Source organism: Panthera tigris, chromosome C2 (assembly GCF_018350195.1).
Source record: "Panthera tigris isolate Pti1 chromosome C2, P.tigris_Pti1_mat1.1, whole genome shotgun sequence".
NCBI lineage: Eukaryota > Metazoa > Chordata > Mammalia > Carnivora > Felidae > Panthera > Panthera tigris.
The window spans coordinates 148,053,509-148,071,280 of NC_056668.1; the positions used below are offsets into that span (position 1 = coordinate 148,053,509).

Genomic DNA, 17,772 nt, shown 5'->3' on the forward strand with positions numbered 1-17,772 from the left:
ACACCCTGGGGCTTCACGCTGTACGTGGCAAGACTCCCCTGGCCATACACGGCACGGGGTGAGTGGCAGAGAAACGCAAGCCCCACAGCCACTACCTGGAAGACAGCAGCACATTCTGGAATAACCAGGCATGCCCCACTCATCCTGGCTTACTGCAACCCCAAAATAAGCCAGGCTCTTGTATTGATTATTCTTACCATACTCTACCAGGAAACACAAGATCTTCTGTCCTCAAATATTTCAGGTTCCAAGAGAATGTACCTTCTAGCTTCTTTACTGATAACCTCAGCGGCTGACCTACGTGAAGCGTCGGCCCCTGCTTTTGAAAGCAACCTGCTAAGCATTCCTAACTCAGTCCCTCCAAGCCTGCAGGTGAAGGAGCAGAATCCTCTCACTGGCTTCCAGGGAACTGTGGCCGAGTCGGATTTTCTCCCCAGGCCAAGTCTCAAGGTCAGGCCTTGCAGGGAGGGAAATAATCTCAGATTATGAGGTAAGCAAGAGTGACAATGATAAACCTTGGATCAGCTGTTTAATATTTTTTCTAACCTTCTAGTTCCTGAAATTCTGATCCCCATTGGGGGAAAATGCTGTCACCTGCATCGTGAGGAAACTGGCAACGTGTCCCCAGACAACCCCACTCTCATTCATAAGAGAAAGCATTTTTAAAATAGTACATTTCAAAGAGGGTGCTATATCCAGACACAGACTAAGCAAATTTGCAACATTCACGGAGAAAATATTATCGGAATTGCTTGAAGAATCTTCGGGAATTTTTCAATGGAAAACTCAAATCGCTACAGTTCACTATAATCATGGTTACTTCATGCTCGTTCAGTTGGGACGAAGTGTGAGATTCACCTTCTTCCCTCTGCCCAGAAGAGTGACTTCTCAGCTATAGAGGAGCACAGCATTCTCGTTCCTCTCAGCCTCCAGCTCGGGCTTGAGATGAAGATACCCCCACTCATTTTTTGGGTAAACTTTAGCCCCAGCAGCCCCTACTAGCCGTTTGACCAATGAGTTACACAGAATGACTTTTAACACCAGGAGTTTTAAACCAGGTAAGTGTTTTCTGGTGTTAAAAGTTCCATTCAGAACGTAGGGGAGCTAAGGCATCACCCCCAGATTCTTCCTTGTCACAGGTCCTCACAGCCACGGCCAGCTGTCCTGAGCCTCTACCCCAAGACACAGGGCATCCTTACCCTGGCCTGGAGCTGCCACCGCTCTCCCTGGGCCTTTCCCCGCTCCCTGCTCCCACACCCTGGCTCTCCTCACAGCAGCTGGGGGACCCACTCAAAAAGTAAATCCACCTTTTGGGGGCGCCTGGGTGGCGCAGTCGGTTAAGCGTCCGACTTCAGCCAGGTCACGATCTCACGGTCCGTGAGTTCGAGCCCCGCATCGGGCTCTGGGCTGACGGCTCGGAGCCTGGAGCCTGTTTCCGATTCTGTGTCTCCCTCTCTCTCTGCCCCTCCCCCGTTCATGCTCTGTCTCTCTCTGTCCCAAAAATAAAATAAACGTTGAAAAAAAAAAATTTAAAAAAAAAAAAAAAAAAAAAGTAAATCCACTCACATCACCCCCTCCCGGCTCAGAATTCTCCAGCAACTTCCTTCCAAACATATGCAAAATAAAGTCTTGGGGCACCTGGGTGGCTCAGTCAGTTGAATGTACTCTCAGTTTCAGCTCGGGTCATGATCCCAGGGTCGTGGCATCGAGCCCTGCATCAAGCTCAGCGCTGAGTGTGGGGCCCGCTTAAGATTGTCTTGGGGTGCCTGGGTGGCTCAGGTGGTTAAGCATCCGACTTAAGCTCAGTTCATGATCTCTCAGTTCATGAGTTCAAGCCCCACATTGGGCACCTGGAGCCTACTGTGAATTCTGTGTCTCCTTCCCTGCTCATGCTCTCTTTCTCTCTCAAAAATAAATAAATATTTTTTTAAATTTTTAATTAAAAAAAAAAAGATTCTCTCGCTCTCTCCCTCTGTCCCTCTCCCCTACTCTTTCTAAAATGAATAAAATGAAAATAAAATAAAATAAAAATAAAATCTCAACTCCTGAGCACAGCCAGGCAGGCCAGTGGGACACAGGCCTGTCCTGACCATCCCCCTCATCCACATCCACTTTCCTGGGGGGCAGTGGGGGGGTACCCTGCATTATAGCCACACCAGCCTTCTTGCAGAGGCCTGGGAACTTGGGGCTTGCTCTGAGAGGACGCATGTTTTCCCATGGCTCATCCTCCTCCCCATTTTGGGGTCTCTGCTCACCCATAACCTCCCTAAGCATGCCTTCATGGCCCCTCCAGCCTCCATCACCCTTCCCTCCCTATCGCCCGTAGTCACTAGCTGGCATTACAGCCTACACCTGCTACACAATGGCGCCTCTGTCACCAGCCCCCAGACCTGGGCTGTCTAGGTTACAGTCATACCTCAACGCCTGGCCCAGGGAGGCCACTCAACACACACTTCCGTTCACTCTTCTAACCAGATCTCCAGCTCCTCATCCTGCCTAGAAGGCACTGACCACAACCAAAGCAGATGCTTACCTGCTGAAGACCTACAAAATCAGAACCAATGTTTCTGGGATACGCATAAGCTGCTCAGCAAATATACTGCCATGAGGCACACACACATGTCATTGTCACCCCCACAGCCTGGAGCCACAGCACCTGCCCCTACCAGTCTGTAAGAGCTGGGGCGGCCACCATGGGAAAAGACTTCCTACTTGAAGATTCCCGTTCTTCAGATAAAGTTAGGGAAAATGAAAAAAGACCACGCTTGGCTTTCTTTCTCAATCTCTGAATGAGCAGAGAAATCAGTAAGAATAATCAAGTCAAGTTCAGTATCTCTCTTCTCGTGCGGATCTCATGCTATAGTTTGGGCTTTTGTTGTTGTTGTTAATACCTTTTTTAAATACAACAAAATAATTGGTAAAATCCAATGAAGTATTATCTCTAAAATAGTTATATTTACTTCCCTTTGGGGAAAAATATCCAGGTTACAGCAGCTCTTCTTGAAATCTATTTCTAACAGAGTAAGATATGACGCTAATACACGTATTATTTCATTATTTTTGAAATTAAAATATCATCAATTTGGGTCGTAGCTACAAAAGTCACATAAATATTTCAAACATCAGCAGTTTGAAATAAACACCAGGACCCTTCTATAATGAAGCTTGCATCACTTTGAGCTTTAAAAATATACACTGAGGTCCTATCACTTAACAGCACATTCCCTGCAGAGATTCAGTGCCTCCCAGAACAAAAATTTAAGTCAGTTTGATACGGACTCTACCTCGTGTTTCCCAGCTGATATGCATTACTATACAAATGAGGGGCAAGGAAAGGGCCGCGTGGAAGCTTACTGATAAAAGTTGGTCAGTGAGTCCCAGGACAATGGTGGCAGGAGAGGTCAGCGGCCAGACGACAACGCACAAACTGTGTGCAAAAATGCACGGAAACAACCAGTGCCCTGGCCAGCTCCTCGGTCTGTCCGGTTGCAGGGGCCTTAGAGCCACTGCCGCGCCCCAGGAGCGGAGAGAGCAGCAAGCTAACCGTGCCACTTAGAACAGGCTCTTGACCAGACAATCTCCAGTGTTCGATCACCCTCGGACTTACCTGCACTCCTTACACTTTCTACGACACGCCGAGGCTCACTTTTAACCTAAAATGGGCAAACTTTGTCCACGTGCCACTCTGTCCTTTCCTAGTCCCACACGGGGTTAAATAAGAGAGCCTCAAAGGAGGGAAGAAGGAAGTCTAGGAGGGAGGGGCTGAGAGAGGGCTGGGGGGAGTGGGAACAGCACAGAAATAGAAACAGGGAGAGACAAACAGAGACAGAGAGAGAAAGAGAGACGGAGAGGGAGGGAGGGAGAGAAAGACAGCAAACGGCAGAGAAACAGAGAAAGAGAGACAAAGCGGGAAAAAGAGACAAGAAACTGACAACACAGAAAGAAAAAGACAAGGAACAGCGGAGAGAGCAAACGACACGGGGAGAGAGAGAGAGAGAGAGGAGGGAAAAGTTCGCGGGAAAAAGGAGTGATGTGTTTCATGGAAAAGCTATCAGTTACCGAGGCGTTCCTTTTCCATGTACTGTATTATGCCATATGTGGGAAGTGAACAAGGCTGGAGCTCCGCCTAAGAACATCTGCCACGGACTTTAAAAGCCCTAATAATAGCACAGCTGGTGTCCCCAGCCTAATGAGCTCACCGCCCACGTGACCGCTCTCCCCCAGCAGCTCCTCCCCAGAGAGGCGGCGTCCAACAACGGCCAGTCCCCGCCACTCTGCCCTCCCTCCTCCAGGCTTTATTTCCTCCACCCACCCCCCTCCCTCTCCCAAAACTACCCCCCCCCCACCCACTTTCCTGAGCTGAGTTACTCCGATCCAACAGTTCCTTTGAACCGCGGCGTTCTGAACACAAAAGGCACAGCTCAGAAATAAAAGGTAGGGCACCACTACAAATCTTCCAGACGTTAAAAGGATAATTGTTATGCCAATAAATCAACCGCTTGGATGAAACAGGCAAATTCCTTGAAATACGGAACTTACCAAAACTAACTCAAGAGGAAAGAACCGATCTGAATGACCCAGGATTTATTAAAGCAATGGAACTCCTAACGAAAAACTTTTGCAGATACAAGGAAAGGCCAGTATGCCACCAGGTGTGCCTTGCTGCCAGGGTACAGGGTAGGGGCTCCTCCAGGAGCCCTGGTGGCTGGAGAGGACAGTCTCTGGTGGGGAGGCTCTCAGCCAGCTTGACTTTCCCACTGACCACTGCGTGTTGCTAGGAGAAGACCATGCACAGCAAAACTGGAAAGGGGCTGGGGAGGATGTGAACAAAGAAGTGAGGTTTTAAAGGGCTGCGAAGCTTTACCCCTCTCTGGTATAATAACTTTTTGGAACTAATTCCCATATAGTACACTTTTAAAAGTCCTCTAATACGCTGAACAACCTATACTTAGCATCAGGAAGGGCAAGCATTTCAGCCTCTGAGGGGAAGCCTATTGGAACAGGACAGACAGGAGACTCCAGTTGGCACGGATATCGTATCCATAGCAATCGTTAAGAGGAGCTAAAAAATCTGGGACCCCTCTCTCTCTCTCTCTCTCTCTCTCTCTCTCTCTCTCTCAGTCCAGACGACACATCCTGGCCACAAAGAGGAGCCAAATGGACATGATACATGGGACTTTTTCACCAGAAAAAGACAAAAAGAAGGCCACATTTCAGAAACCACGCTTGGTAACATACAATAGCAAGGATGTGTCTGTAAACTTGCAGTCCAGAGGCTAGCAAATCACTAGATTCTACCCTGCTTACCAGGTAATTTTATCAATAGCAACCACAGGACTAGCTAAAAGGGGGGCAACCATGAATTTTTCTCTACTATTAAACACTGTTACGCACTAAAAGACAGTGTTTTACATCTTGTTAACGCCATGAAACAGTTATCTAAGCCTTGACAACTTCCTATTTTAATTTTTTTTTTTTTAACCTTCATTGACTTTTTTGAGACCAAGAGAGACAGAGCATGAACGGGGGAGGGTCAGAGACAACTTCCTATTTTAATTCAGCATCAAGCCACTCTTGCTATGAACACTACAAAATCCACAAAAACTTAAAAGAACGATCACAGTATGTGAAGGACCACCATAAGTGCCTTTACACGTTATTCCCTTCTCAGGATGTTGAACACGCTGAGAAGAATCCTTGTAAGACACAACACAGTTGCTTCCATTCACAAAACACAAAAAGCATCAGCAGATTCAACTGCCATTCCCTCTTTACTAACCTGCCCTTTCACTTTTCACTCTTTTGAGGCGGGACATCCAGGCCAAGAACTCTGGTTCTCAAGCCTCTCACTGTCCTGCTCCATCTTTGGGCCCACGACAGTGCCCTTCAAGCCATGTGGGAGCATGAGGCAAAAGGGAAAAAAATCAGTAATACTGATTCTGCCTTTATTGCAAATGTCGATATTTTGTTCATCACAGATTTCTTTGCGCTTTTTTTTTTTTTAGAAACACTGCACTAAAATATTTTTATTTTCTTTTTTAATGCTTATTTTTGAGAGAGAGAGAGAGAGAGAGCGCACGAGAGCCAGTGCACGAGCAGGGGAGGGGCAGAGAGACAAGGAGACACAGAATCAGAAGCAGCCTCCGGGCTCCAAGCTCCCGAGCTGTCAGCACGGAGTCCAACGTGGGGCTTGAACTCACCAACTACGAGATCATGTCTTGAATCGAAGTCAGACGCTCAAGCGACTGAGCCACCCAGGCACCCCATAAAATATTATTTGTCTTGATGACTTAAATTTTGTACCGTAGGCAAGTGCCTCTATCATTTCACCCTACGTCTGACCCTGGGCCACCATGATAATACTCCCTGTGTGAACCAAAGAAGAAACACTCAACACCCATGCTTCATTAGCTACCCTAAAGACTGAGGAACAGCTGCCTTGAGGACCATCTACTAGGGGTGTATGTGTATGCACCAAGGGGGTGGGGGCAATGGGATGAAAACCACAGGTTAAGGCACTGGTAAATTCTGAGGAACTATGTTACATCACGTTGCGTTAAAATCTAATAGTTGCCAAATGAACTAGAACCTTTAATTTGTCTTACACATGCAGGGCCATTAATTCTTATGTGCCTATCCACCTTGCACGGTCAATGCCTCCTTGTAGGTAACCACCATTCTTCTGATCCTTATTCCAGGATACTTTTGCCGGCTTTTGAACTTCCTGAAAATGGAATCCTATAGAGTATACTTGTATTTCTGGTCTCCTGGGCTCAACATTTTGTCTGTAAGATTCATCTATTTATTGCAGGTATTTGTATTTCATTCTTTTTTAATGCTGAGTAGTATTCCATTATATGGATAAACCATGATTTGTTTTTACAGTCACTGGGGAATAGACATTTGGGTTTTTTCCAGTTTGGAGCTAACATGAGTAAGGCTGCTATTAACCAAGAAGACAGCATGCATTTCTGTTGAGTATATGCCCAGGAGTGAATCTTTGAGTCATAATGGATATGGTCAGCTTTAGTAAATATTGACATTTTTTTTTAAGTTTATTTATTTTGAGAAAGAAAGACAGAACACGCATGCACAGGGGAGGGATGGGGGGGGGGGGGGAGGGAGAATCCCAAGCACACTCCACACTGTCAGTATGGAGCCCGACGCGGGGCTCAAGCTCACGAACCATGAGATCATGACCTGAGCTGAAACCGAGAGTCAGAGGCTCAAACAGCCAAGCCACCCAGGTGCCCCAATATTGTCAATTTTCCAAGTGGTCGTTCTTTGTATGTAGCACATGAGACTTCCACTTGTCCCACATCCTCACCAGCGGTTAGTATTGTCAGACTGCATCTTTTTTCCATTGTGGTGGAGCTGCAGAAGTTATCTTTGTTCGAGCAAGCAATTCCTAATTCCCTCCAATTTTACCGTGATTCTATCGCTCCAACAATACACACTATAAAACCTCGAGTTAAATGTGTAGGAATCACAAGAAAGTGCGGCAAAATCTCGAATTCAGAGCTCACGAATTACGAGAATTCATAAAACATGGACACCCATGAAACAAGCGTACGTGATGCTTGGCAATGAAACCTAATGTTCATGAACACAAGAATCCTTGTAGTCAACATACTGTAAGTGATTTCCAAGGCTAGGCCAGCATCCCCTCTGACACAACTCTACAGATCTTGTCATACCAACTAAGTAGAAACAAACCCAAAGAAGATTTTAGCTGTTATCTTACTTGGCCCCCCACAGCAGAGTGACCCCACGAACCCCCACTCATCGCTGCCAGAACACTCCCTTCCCTTGCACTTCTGGTCTCCTCCTGGTCGACCTCTGGGAGTTCTTCTCCACATGACATTACTGCCATCTACACGGGGATGGCCCCCAAGCCCTCACCTCACACCCAGATCTCTCTTCCAAGCCTCAGACCCAGACATTCCACTGCCTTAAACACCTTCGCTAGGGAACCTCCAAAGCACATCAAACTCCAAGCACGTTCAAAACGGGATCCTGCCAAGTCCTAACCCCTGCGCCACTGAGTTATCACAATGGAGTCAACCCAATTCAAAAATCGCAGCCTCATCCTTGACCTCCCTAACCCTCCCACCATCTCTTCAAAGACATGGCAAGCCGTAGCTCCTCAAGGCCACCCAAAGGAATCCATTTCTGTCCATCCACACTACCGCCCACCTACTGCCCAGTTGAAGTCACCACCCTCTCTCACCTGTAGCCAAGCCAGAGCTTCAGCACGGGTCTGTCAGTCCGGTGGCAGATAAGGCCTGAGAGCCTGAGACCACACACCTGCCTGGGCACATTCACAGAGTGAAGCCAGCCCCGTGACACCGCGCCCCGCGACACGGCGCCCCGCTATGGGCCTTCTCTTCACAACGTCTACGTCCCTGCTCTGCCCTGCTTAACAAATGCGCGTGCAACTTCTGAGTCTGCGAGGCGAAGGGTCACACGTGGTCTTGCTGAGGTTCTCCGCCACGCTGCCTCTTCCGTCAGTATACAAAGGATTACCAAAAAGGATAAAAGTCTGATGATGAAATAACCAAACTCTCCTCTTTATTCTCTTTGTTCCCTTCCATAGGAGTATCATGTCTAGGATCAAGAGACTTAGCTAAAAGTTTTTCAAGTTAACATCCAATAGTTGCTACGGCATTCCTCTTGTAATCTCTTAACACAAACTATTTTCCTTCCTTCCAAGTACGGTATCCACACACCTACCGCATCAGTCAAAAGTTTAGTCTATTTTCCCAGTGATTTGCTTGTCATACCTTTTATCTACTGTTACGGTATTAAGAATTTTCTGTTTCCCCAGATGGATATTTTCTCAAAATATTTAACACCAAACTACACCTCTTCCACAAGAGACCTTTGAAACGTCTTGATATTTGTGTCCAACTATCGAGTCCAAAGTGATTTCTCTGATGCCTTGGGATCCTTGGAGGTTAACCGTTTCTCCTCAAAGCCAAAGGAGGGAAGTTAATGGTCAGGTGAGCAAAATCCACAGCCCACATCACTGCCTTGGGTCATGGGGACCATCCCCGTCAGTATCATAAAGATGAAAGCCAACACGAACCCTGGGGGCATGGCACAGAGTGTGTGCTATGAAATTATGTGTGGCTGAACAGCTCATAAGGAGTTCAACAACAACAATAATGCCTAACACAAAATGTTTACTATGAGCCGAGCACACATATTGACTCATGTAATCCCTTTAATAACCCTATGAGGTTACCATACAAGTTAATGATTCAGAAACTGGCTGCCATAAACAGGAGAGGTTTTTTTGTTTTTTGGGTTTTTTTGCCAGGTTCAACACACCTAACCCTGAAAAAGCACCAATCTTAAAGGGGGGAAAAAAAAAAAACATGGCTTCAAACGTATCAATAGTGTCAGTTTATCCAAATTATTAAGCCTGGAGGATTTTTTTTTTTTAACAAATGAACGGAAATAAAGCTACTCCCTCCACCCCCAAGTCCATAAAACACCACTGTACATTTCCCACAGTATTCAGCATTTAAAACATATTCTGGATGCAAAGGTTGCAATGAAATACCCGCCGTCTGGATGCCACTGTTCTCTTCTCTCCCGCAAAAGCCAGTGAACCAATGGTCTCAGAAAGTCTGCGTCCAACTGGGAACACTCACACGGCACCAATGACTCACACATGTACCAAATTGGTCGTTTTCCTTCTTCCCACCTTTCCTCAAAACCATTACGCTGCTATTCCTGAATCATAGGTTTGGTTTTTTTGTTTGTTTTTTTGGTGTTTTTAACTCCCTGGCACAAAGCTGACCAATGCCAACTATGTAACACGACAAGAATCTGCCTGTCGCTTTAGTTTAAATAAACCTCCAATTTCCTTCCAAGGTTTGAAATTCTGCAATGCACGCAAGGCCCACATTTTTGGACCACTCTTTTAAACAACAACAAAAACATGGCCCTGACGTTACAACTGTGCTGCCAGACCCCTGCAGGTGTCAGACCACCAAACAAACACCTGCCACTCGAAGGCAAGGTCCAACAGGCAAACGAAATTTATTCTTAGAACGCTGGACTCAGAATCGCAAAATGTGATGTCCTGCCTTACTGAGTTGGCTTTCTACTGCTGTCCACCTTGTTCCCCCAACTCAAACACACCAATTTCCATTCAAAATTAAAAAGGAGAGAGAAGAATGGAAGGATCATCAACTCACAGACAGCAGCTTCTAGAAGCCTTAGTAATCTGAGTGCCAGCACACTTACTAAGTAAAATTCAGTGCGATGCCCACAGAGTTAAACGGTAATTAGGAGCAAGGACTGAAGCAAGAGTTCTACTTTTCAGGCATTCCCCATAGCTCAAAGCTGGGCAAAAACTGTGGCTAGTGGGGAGAGAATAACAGAATAGAGAAAAGTGACTCAAAAGAAACAACCAAAAAACGAAACAAAACAAAACCAACGAAAAGAAATAACCACATCACATCCATTTGGATGACTATTAAAAAAAAAGAAAAAGAAAAAAAACAACAAAAAGAAAGAAAAGAAAAGAAAAAAACAAAACCAAAACTGAAAATAACAAGTGTTGGTGAGGATGTAGAGAAATTGGAACCCTTGTGCTTTCCTGGTAGGACAAAAACAATGATCCAGCCATCAAGAAAAAAAGGTATGGTGCTTCCTCAACAACGAAACATAGAATTACCATGGATCCAGCAATGCCACCTGTGGGTACCCACCCAAAAGAAGGTTAATCAAAGACTCAGATATTTGTACACCCATGTTCATAGATGCATTACTCACCGTGGCCAAAAGGTTGAAGCAACCTAAGCGTCCAAAGATGGATGAATGGATAAATAAAATGTGACACGTACACACAATGGAATATTATTCGGCCTGAAAAAGGAATGACGTTCTGGTACATGCTACAACGTGGATGGACCTCGAAGACATTATGCTAAGTGAGAAAAGCCGGCTAGAAAAGAGCAAACCGTATGATTCCTCTTATACGAGGTACCTGGAGAGGTAAACTCACAGGGACAGAAAGTAGAACGGTGGTCGCCCGAGGCTGGAGGGACAAGGGAACTGGGAGTTAGTGTTTCGTGGGTACACGGGGGGGATGGACGAATGTGCTACCTGCACCACCGTGTGAACGTATTTAATGCCATGAAACCGTCCACTGGGAAATGGCTACAGTGGTGAATTTTTGTTATGTGTATTTCGCCACAACTTTTTAAAACGAAATAGAAGAGGGCCGACACATTAGGTATTTCATCTCTCAGACGGGGGTCTGGGGCAAGAAAAGAAGAATTCTGCAAAGGCGCCTTCCCTGCGCCCATCCCTACGTGAGGTCTCGGAAGAGGCACCCTAGACCGAGAACTCTGTCGCTGCTGGGAAAGCGGGAGGGGAGAAGAGAGGGCGAGGAAGGTTACCTATAGGCTGGGGTCAGACCCCCCCACCTTCTGTCTGGCTTCCACTCCACCACTCTGTCTAGCAATGTCCCGTGACCTGGCACAACAAAGAGGAGGTGAGCGTCCGGTAGACTCTCCAACTACACGGCTAGCACTTAGGGGGAACTGCTGCTCTGGCACATTTTTCAGAACTCGAGACATCACCCCACGTTTCAGGCGTGTGCTGCGGCCGGAAGCGGGGTAAACGGCCACGTTTTGGACTGCTTCTCCTCACTGCTGATCGAGAGGCGACCGTGTGTCCCTTCCCTCCCTGGGTCTTCCCATTTTACACGTCTCTGCCCGCAGCTGCAGGGAAGAGGTGGGCGCTGGGGAGGGAACAGGCTCGGTGATCTCTTCTGAGAAGCCCCCACCCCTGTCCTTTCAGGGGCGGGCAAGAGGTTGAACCCAGCTCTGAGCCCCAGCGCCCCTCAGTGCGCAGGGGACTTGATGTGCTGGCCACGTGTTCTTCCCAACCTATGCCAAGTCTGGCCTTGTGCCTGGGGGAAGAACATTCTGGGGAACCCCAAAAAGGGAAAGAGGTCTCTGAACATCAGTACGACCCAGAGATGTGTTTAAAACGCAGATTCAGGGGCGCCTGGGTGGCTCAGTCGGTTAAGCGTCCAACCTCGGCTCAGGTCATGATCTCGGGTGATCTCGCGTGAGTTCGGGCCCAGGTCGGGCTCTGTGCTGACAGATCAGAGCCTGGAGCCGGCTTCAGATTCTGCGTCTCTTTCTCTGCCCCTCCCCCACTCATGCTCTGCTTCTCTCTCTCTCTCTCTCTCTCTCTCTCTCTCTCTCTCTCTCTCTCTCTCTGTCAAAAATAAATAAACATTAAAAAAATTTTTAAATAAATAAATAAAATGCAGATTCAGATTTAGCAGGTCTGGGGCTGCGTGTGGGTCTCTGTAGGTGTGCAGGGCGCCCAGGTGATGCTGGTTGGCACTGGAGGCCCACCTGCCATGGGCTGCATCGTGACGCCTTATGCTTCTGCAACCAGCTGGGGCCAGGACAGCGGGGACCAAAGGAGACGCACGACCGGCAACAGTCAGGATCCCCCTCTCTTGGACATCGCCCTCCTCCACCCAGGCCACGGCCGAGTGGTCCCACCATAAATCTGGACTCTCGGTCCCCTTAGGCATAAAGAGTCTCAATGAAATTTTTTCCCTACACTCTCCCAGGAAAAGTTTCCCAAAGGTCTTCCGACAACTTCAAGGATTGAATTACGACTGCCCTCATTGCTCACCTGCTTCCTCGGGTTCAAATTCATGATTCAATAACATAAGTGAACCCAAACCTACTGCAACACTCGGGAGACTATTGTTTGACCACATCCCCAACTGGAAATTATTTGATAAGGAGCATAATAAAAGGAGGCAAGCCTATACTAGATCACACCTTCTCAACTTTTTGCAAAACTTAAATAGTGAGAGCCCGTAGAATGCTCCTATCATAAAACCCCAGGCCCGCAGCATAGGCTCTTGATGTTAAAGAACTGCCTAGAAGGACTTTTTGATTTTACCAAAACAACCAGAAGAAGTGACGGAGAACTTTGAAAATCCCAGGGTTCTCCATGTGCATAGATGCTTTTTCCTCCCCAAACCTAGAGAAGGAAAATCAAAATCCTGACCCTGGTTCTAATCAATACCCATTTTAAGTGACATATACAAACCTGCATCTACATAAGCCAATGTAGGACCTGCCAATAGCTAATTTGTGTGAACGTAATCCAGGAGATAGCAGCTTTTAATCATAATAATCTCACTATCAGGGTGCCTGGGTGGCTCAGTCAGTTAAGTGTCTGACTCTTTGATTTCGGCTTAGGTCATGATCTCATGGTTTGTGAGATAGAGCCCCACATCAGCGCAGAACCTGCTTGGGATTTTCTCTCCGTCTCTGCCTCTCTCCCCCTCCCATGCACACTGTCTCTCAAAATAAACAAATAAACTTAAAAAAAGACAATCTCACTGTCTAGTAACTAAGTCTAATCATTAAGGAGGAGCGCAGTAAAGAATGAAGTGTTCTGAATGGTATGATACAAGGAATACTTTTCAGAAAAAGTCAAATCACTTGATCCACAGGTTCACGGTTATCTTCAACAAATTTTGGGGGGAGAAAAAAAAAGATTTCAAAGTCCCCTGTAAACCCAGAGTATGGTCTTCCTTAACATTCAAATCCAGATAATTTATACTCTCGTGGTTAAGTCAATAATACACCTACCTCCCTTCAATACTAGAGCATCCTTTTCAGCTATTACTATAAAATCCATGTCCTCTGGGGAGGAGATTACCTTCTGCTTTTAACAGTCCTAGCATATCATAAAGCCCAGAACTAGCAAAGCCACTAGAAATAATCCAGCTCCAAGATTCTCAAATTGGGGTACACATGCCGCAGGGAAGCCCCCCAGAGCCTCGGGGGAGAAAAAGTGCATCGTCCTCAAGTACTTTTTGACTCAAGGCAGCAATTTAAAGCATCTTTTACATTAAAACAGATGAACCCTGCATCCTATTCTCCATTAAAGGAATCACTGAACTCACATTGAAAAATTCACTGAAATGTGCCAGAAACCTCGGGCTGCACCTCCCATATCCCTCTTTCCAGAGTTCTTTGCCCTGAAGATTACAAGACAAGCTTCAGAAATATCGATATAACTCATTTCACAGCTTGAGACACTGAGGCCAAAAGATTCCCAAGGCTTGTGAGTGGTCACTAGAAGTCACTGCCACGGGGCGCCTGGATGGCTCAGCCGGTTAAGCATCCAATTCTTGATTTCAGCTCGGGTTATGATCTGGCAGTCTGTGGGTTCGAGCACCGCGTCGGGCTCTCCACTGATGGTGCAAAGCCTGCTTGGGATTCTCTTTCCCTCTCTCTCAAAATAAATAAACTTAAAAAAAAAAAAAGTCACTGCTATTCGTTAGTCTTCAAAGAGAGTTACAGCCCTCTTCCCACTAACCAGGGGAGGCTGGGAGCAGGCTTTCCTCAAATGCGGGACCAGAAGCCCAAACAAGGATGTCAAGAGCTCACCTTCCACCTGTGTTCCACCCTCTTCCGCCTCGGGTGCACTACTAACAAACATGTAATTAAATGAGCTTCTCAATGAATAATAAAGCCACGTGTCCCTTCATAAAACACATGCCAAAGCATCTCTTTAAGCAGCTGCACATCATTGGTATTACACATAGCTTGGAGGCATCCAGATTTACACGTATGCTGTTAGTTACTGTCTCTCCACTAAAACTTTGAATTTTTCAACACGGCAGATGGCCTCCATTTGGATACACCTAATAAGAAGGCAAGTCAGAATAGGTAATACTTGTTCAGAATAGGTAATACTTGTTCAAAAAGAAGGAAAACAATGTGGGGAGGAACCAGAAGCCCCATTCAACAGTGTGTCTGTAGACAAAAGACAGTCTCTCAAGACCATAAAATAACATCTAAGAACATACATGAGATGGTCAACTCAAGAGTCACCTAACAGGGCGCCTGCGTGGCTCAGTTGCTTAAGCGTCCGACTTCGGCTCAGGTCACGAGCTCACGGTTCCTGAGTTTGAGCCCCGTGTCAGGCTCTGTGCTGACAGCTCAGAACCTGGAGCCTGTTTCAGATTCTGTGTCTCCCTCTCTGTCCCTCCCCCGCTCACGCTCTCTCTCAAAAATAAATAAAACTTTAATAGGAAAAAAAAAAAAAGTCACCTAACAATTAGAGACCTTCTGTGTGCAAGGTCAGAGGCAGGGGCTCAGAAAGCAACGACTAAAAGAGAGTCCACATCAGATGGAGACATAGGTGCTGTTGGTTCGGAAACTGATGGCTTAGGAACTCCTTGCAATAGAAATATTGCTCTAGTTTCAGAGCCCTTTTCAATGATCTGATTTGACCTTCCCGGTAAACCCATAAGAAAGATGATAATTAGTATTATAATATCTGCTTTATTATCCCTGTTAGAGCTGAAAAGGGTTACCAGTCACATCCCTAATCATGTTGCAAGGAGACCTGAAAACCTCCCATGTCGTGTAGTCAAACTTTTACAAACACTTTCATTGAAAACACTCTGTAATCCCTGCAACAATCCAATGCATGTTTGTTCCGGGGAGGCAGGCAACCCCAGAGAGGGGGAAAGCCGGGTCAGAGAGGTTAAATCTGGGCCCAAGGTCACAAAGCCAGTAAAGAGAGAGGGGCTGGAATTTGAATCCCGGTTTCCCATTCAAAGGCCTGGTCCTTTTAGGAGCACCAGCCACACAGCCAGGGTAGAGACACCCTCCAGGAAGACCTAGGGTAACCAAATCTCACAGGCCCCTGGGGAGTCAACCAGGAACCAGCTCACACTGGGGCCAAGGTGAGACCCAACTCTTGTCAAACCTGCTGCACACGGACATGGGCTTTCTAACCCAGCTCATTACCCCTGAGCCCTGCTCAGCTCTCCAGGCGGCTCAGCCTACGCTTGTCTGGGCACCTCTGTGATAAAGCTGTGGTCAGAGATCAAAGGGCACACTTTCTGAACTGAGAGAGAGAGAGAGAGAGAGAGAGGGAGAGAGATGCTGTCACTCCAGGTCCAACTCAAATTGCCAGCAAGACGGCTTGCCTATCATCCTCCACTGGAACTGGGGAGACCCTCCCCTGGAACTGGGGAGACCCTCCCCTGGAACTGGGGAGACCCTCCCCTGCGCAGAGTGCTCAGAGCTGAGCAAGGCTCAGTCTCTGCTGGTCTTGTAATTGGAAACTGAAAAGGACCCAGTCTGTCACTCCCTGCCACAGATAAACAAACGATGCTCCAGGAAAGGGGACTCATTCTGCCTACAGACTTGCAGACAACACTGACGATGTTCACACATTTGTTTGAAGCAATTAAGTTCTGGTGGAGAATATCAGAAAGCAACTGAAAAAAAAAAAAAATCAGAGGCCTAAACACTCGTACTTCGGAAGTGCTCAAAGGGAACGCTGATGTGTTTCTGAGCAAGTACAGGGAAGGGTTTAAAACGCGGGCTGAACCGGGAGTGCGCAACCAGCGCCAGCCCTAGGAGCAGCTGGGCTTTTCACTTGTGCTTCCCTAAACACAACTCCACAAAAGAAAAAAAAACTACATTTCGTTACGTTTGTTTTTACCTGCAAGACGCTGACCTGGCAGATTCAAAAAGGATTTAAAAACTCATGTCCAAACAGTGACAGAAGTGAACTTGTTAAGTCTCAGAATGGAAAGGAAGGGTCCTAAAAGCCACCCGTCCGGTCCCGGACCCACCAGAAGATGTAATTTACGTTAAGTTTTGCGGCTGAGTGGGGACCGGGGTGCTGCTCGCGCTCTGGCCGGGCTCAGCTCGGGGCTCAGCTCGGGGCTCTCTGAAGGTCGCCTCACTGTCCTCTCGAGAGTGCCGGAGCGCGGAATCCAGGCCACGCGGTGTGACCGCCACCATGCCCTGTGGGCACCTTTTTGGGCCCCACGGAGGCCTCCCTCAGGTGTGGTCCATGCCAGAGGGGGATTGCCCCTCAGGGCCCCGGAGCCCACCCTCTCCCGCCACCGCAGCACGGGCCCACACTCCCCGAACACCCGTGTCCCTCCTCCCCCCGCCCCCACCCCAGCTGGACGCGCGGACCCGGGTCTTACCTGCGAGCTGCGCTCGGAGCGCGGCCCCGTGGCCGGCGCGGTCCCGGGGGCCTCCCGCGCGGGGCTACCCGAGCGCTCGGCTCTGCCGGCCGCCTCCTCCTCCCCGTTGTCCCCGGCCGGGCCCCCCGCCGCCCGGCGGCTCCGGTTCCCTCCGCAGCAGCCGGCCGGGCGGCACCGGGGTGCACGCGGTGGGGCTCGGCTTCGGCGCCCCCTCCCCCTGCTGCCCGCCGCCGACTTGGCGCTCGCGGGCTCGGGGTCCGGGATTCCGGGACGCGGGGGGCGTCGGGGTGCTCGGCTGCCCCGCGCTCCCTCCCGCGCGCAGCCCCTCTCCGGGGGGAGGGGGGGCGCCTGGCTCGCGGCGCGCGGGCGTCACGGGCTCGGGGCGCGCGGGGACGGCGGCGGGGTGGGCCCCGGGGCGGCGGGCGGGGGCGCTGCTGCAGACGCGGGCACTGATGCGGGCGCCGCGGCGCGGCCTCTCGCCATGGCTCCCGAGCGAGCGGGCGGGCGGGCGGTTCGCACCTCCCCTCCGCGCTGCCGTCACCGCCGGACGCGCGCCGAGCCCTCCCCTTCCACCGCCCCGCCCGCCGGCCCGCGCCGCCACCTGCGGGCCGCCCTCCAGGATGCTCGCCCGGGGGACCGCGCTCCGGCTGCCGCCAGCCGCGCCCCTTTGCCCTGCGGCCGCGGCCCTAGGCCTGCCCTGCGCCTTGCCCTTTGCGGCTGGGCTCGGAGAGGTACCCAGCGGAATA

The 17,772-nt window shown here is 48.8% G+C and overlaps 1 protein-coding gene across 1 annotated transcript in view; it reads right to left on the minus strand.

Annotated features, from left to right (window-relative positions):
- The window catches only part of LOC122241928 (translation initiation factor IF-2-like), a 72,628-nt gene extending 55,119 nt beyond the window's left edge, over window positions 1-17,509 (minus strand). The window contains exons 1-2 of the mRNA XM_042998363.1: window positions 17,469-17,509; window positions 17,027-17,378 (exon numbers count right to left, since the gene is read on the minus strand). Coding sequence (XP_042854297.1) covers window positions 17,027-17,378; window positions 17,469-17,509 — 393 coding nt within the window. The remainder of the gene's footprint in view (window positions 1-17,026; window positions 17,379-17,468) is intronic.
- Between the last annotated feature and the right edge of the window lie 263 nt (window positions 17,510-17,772).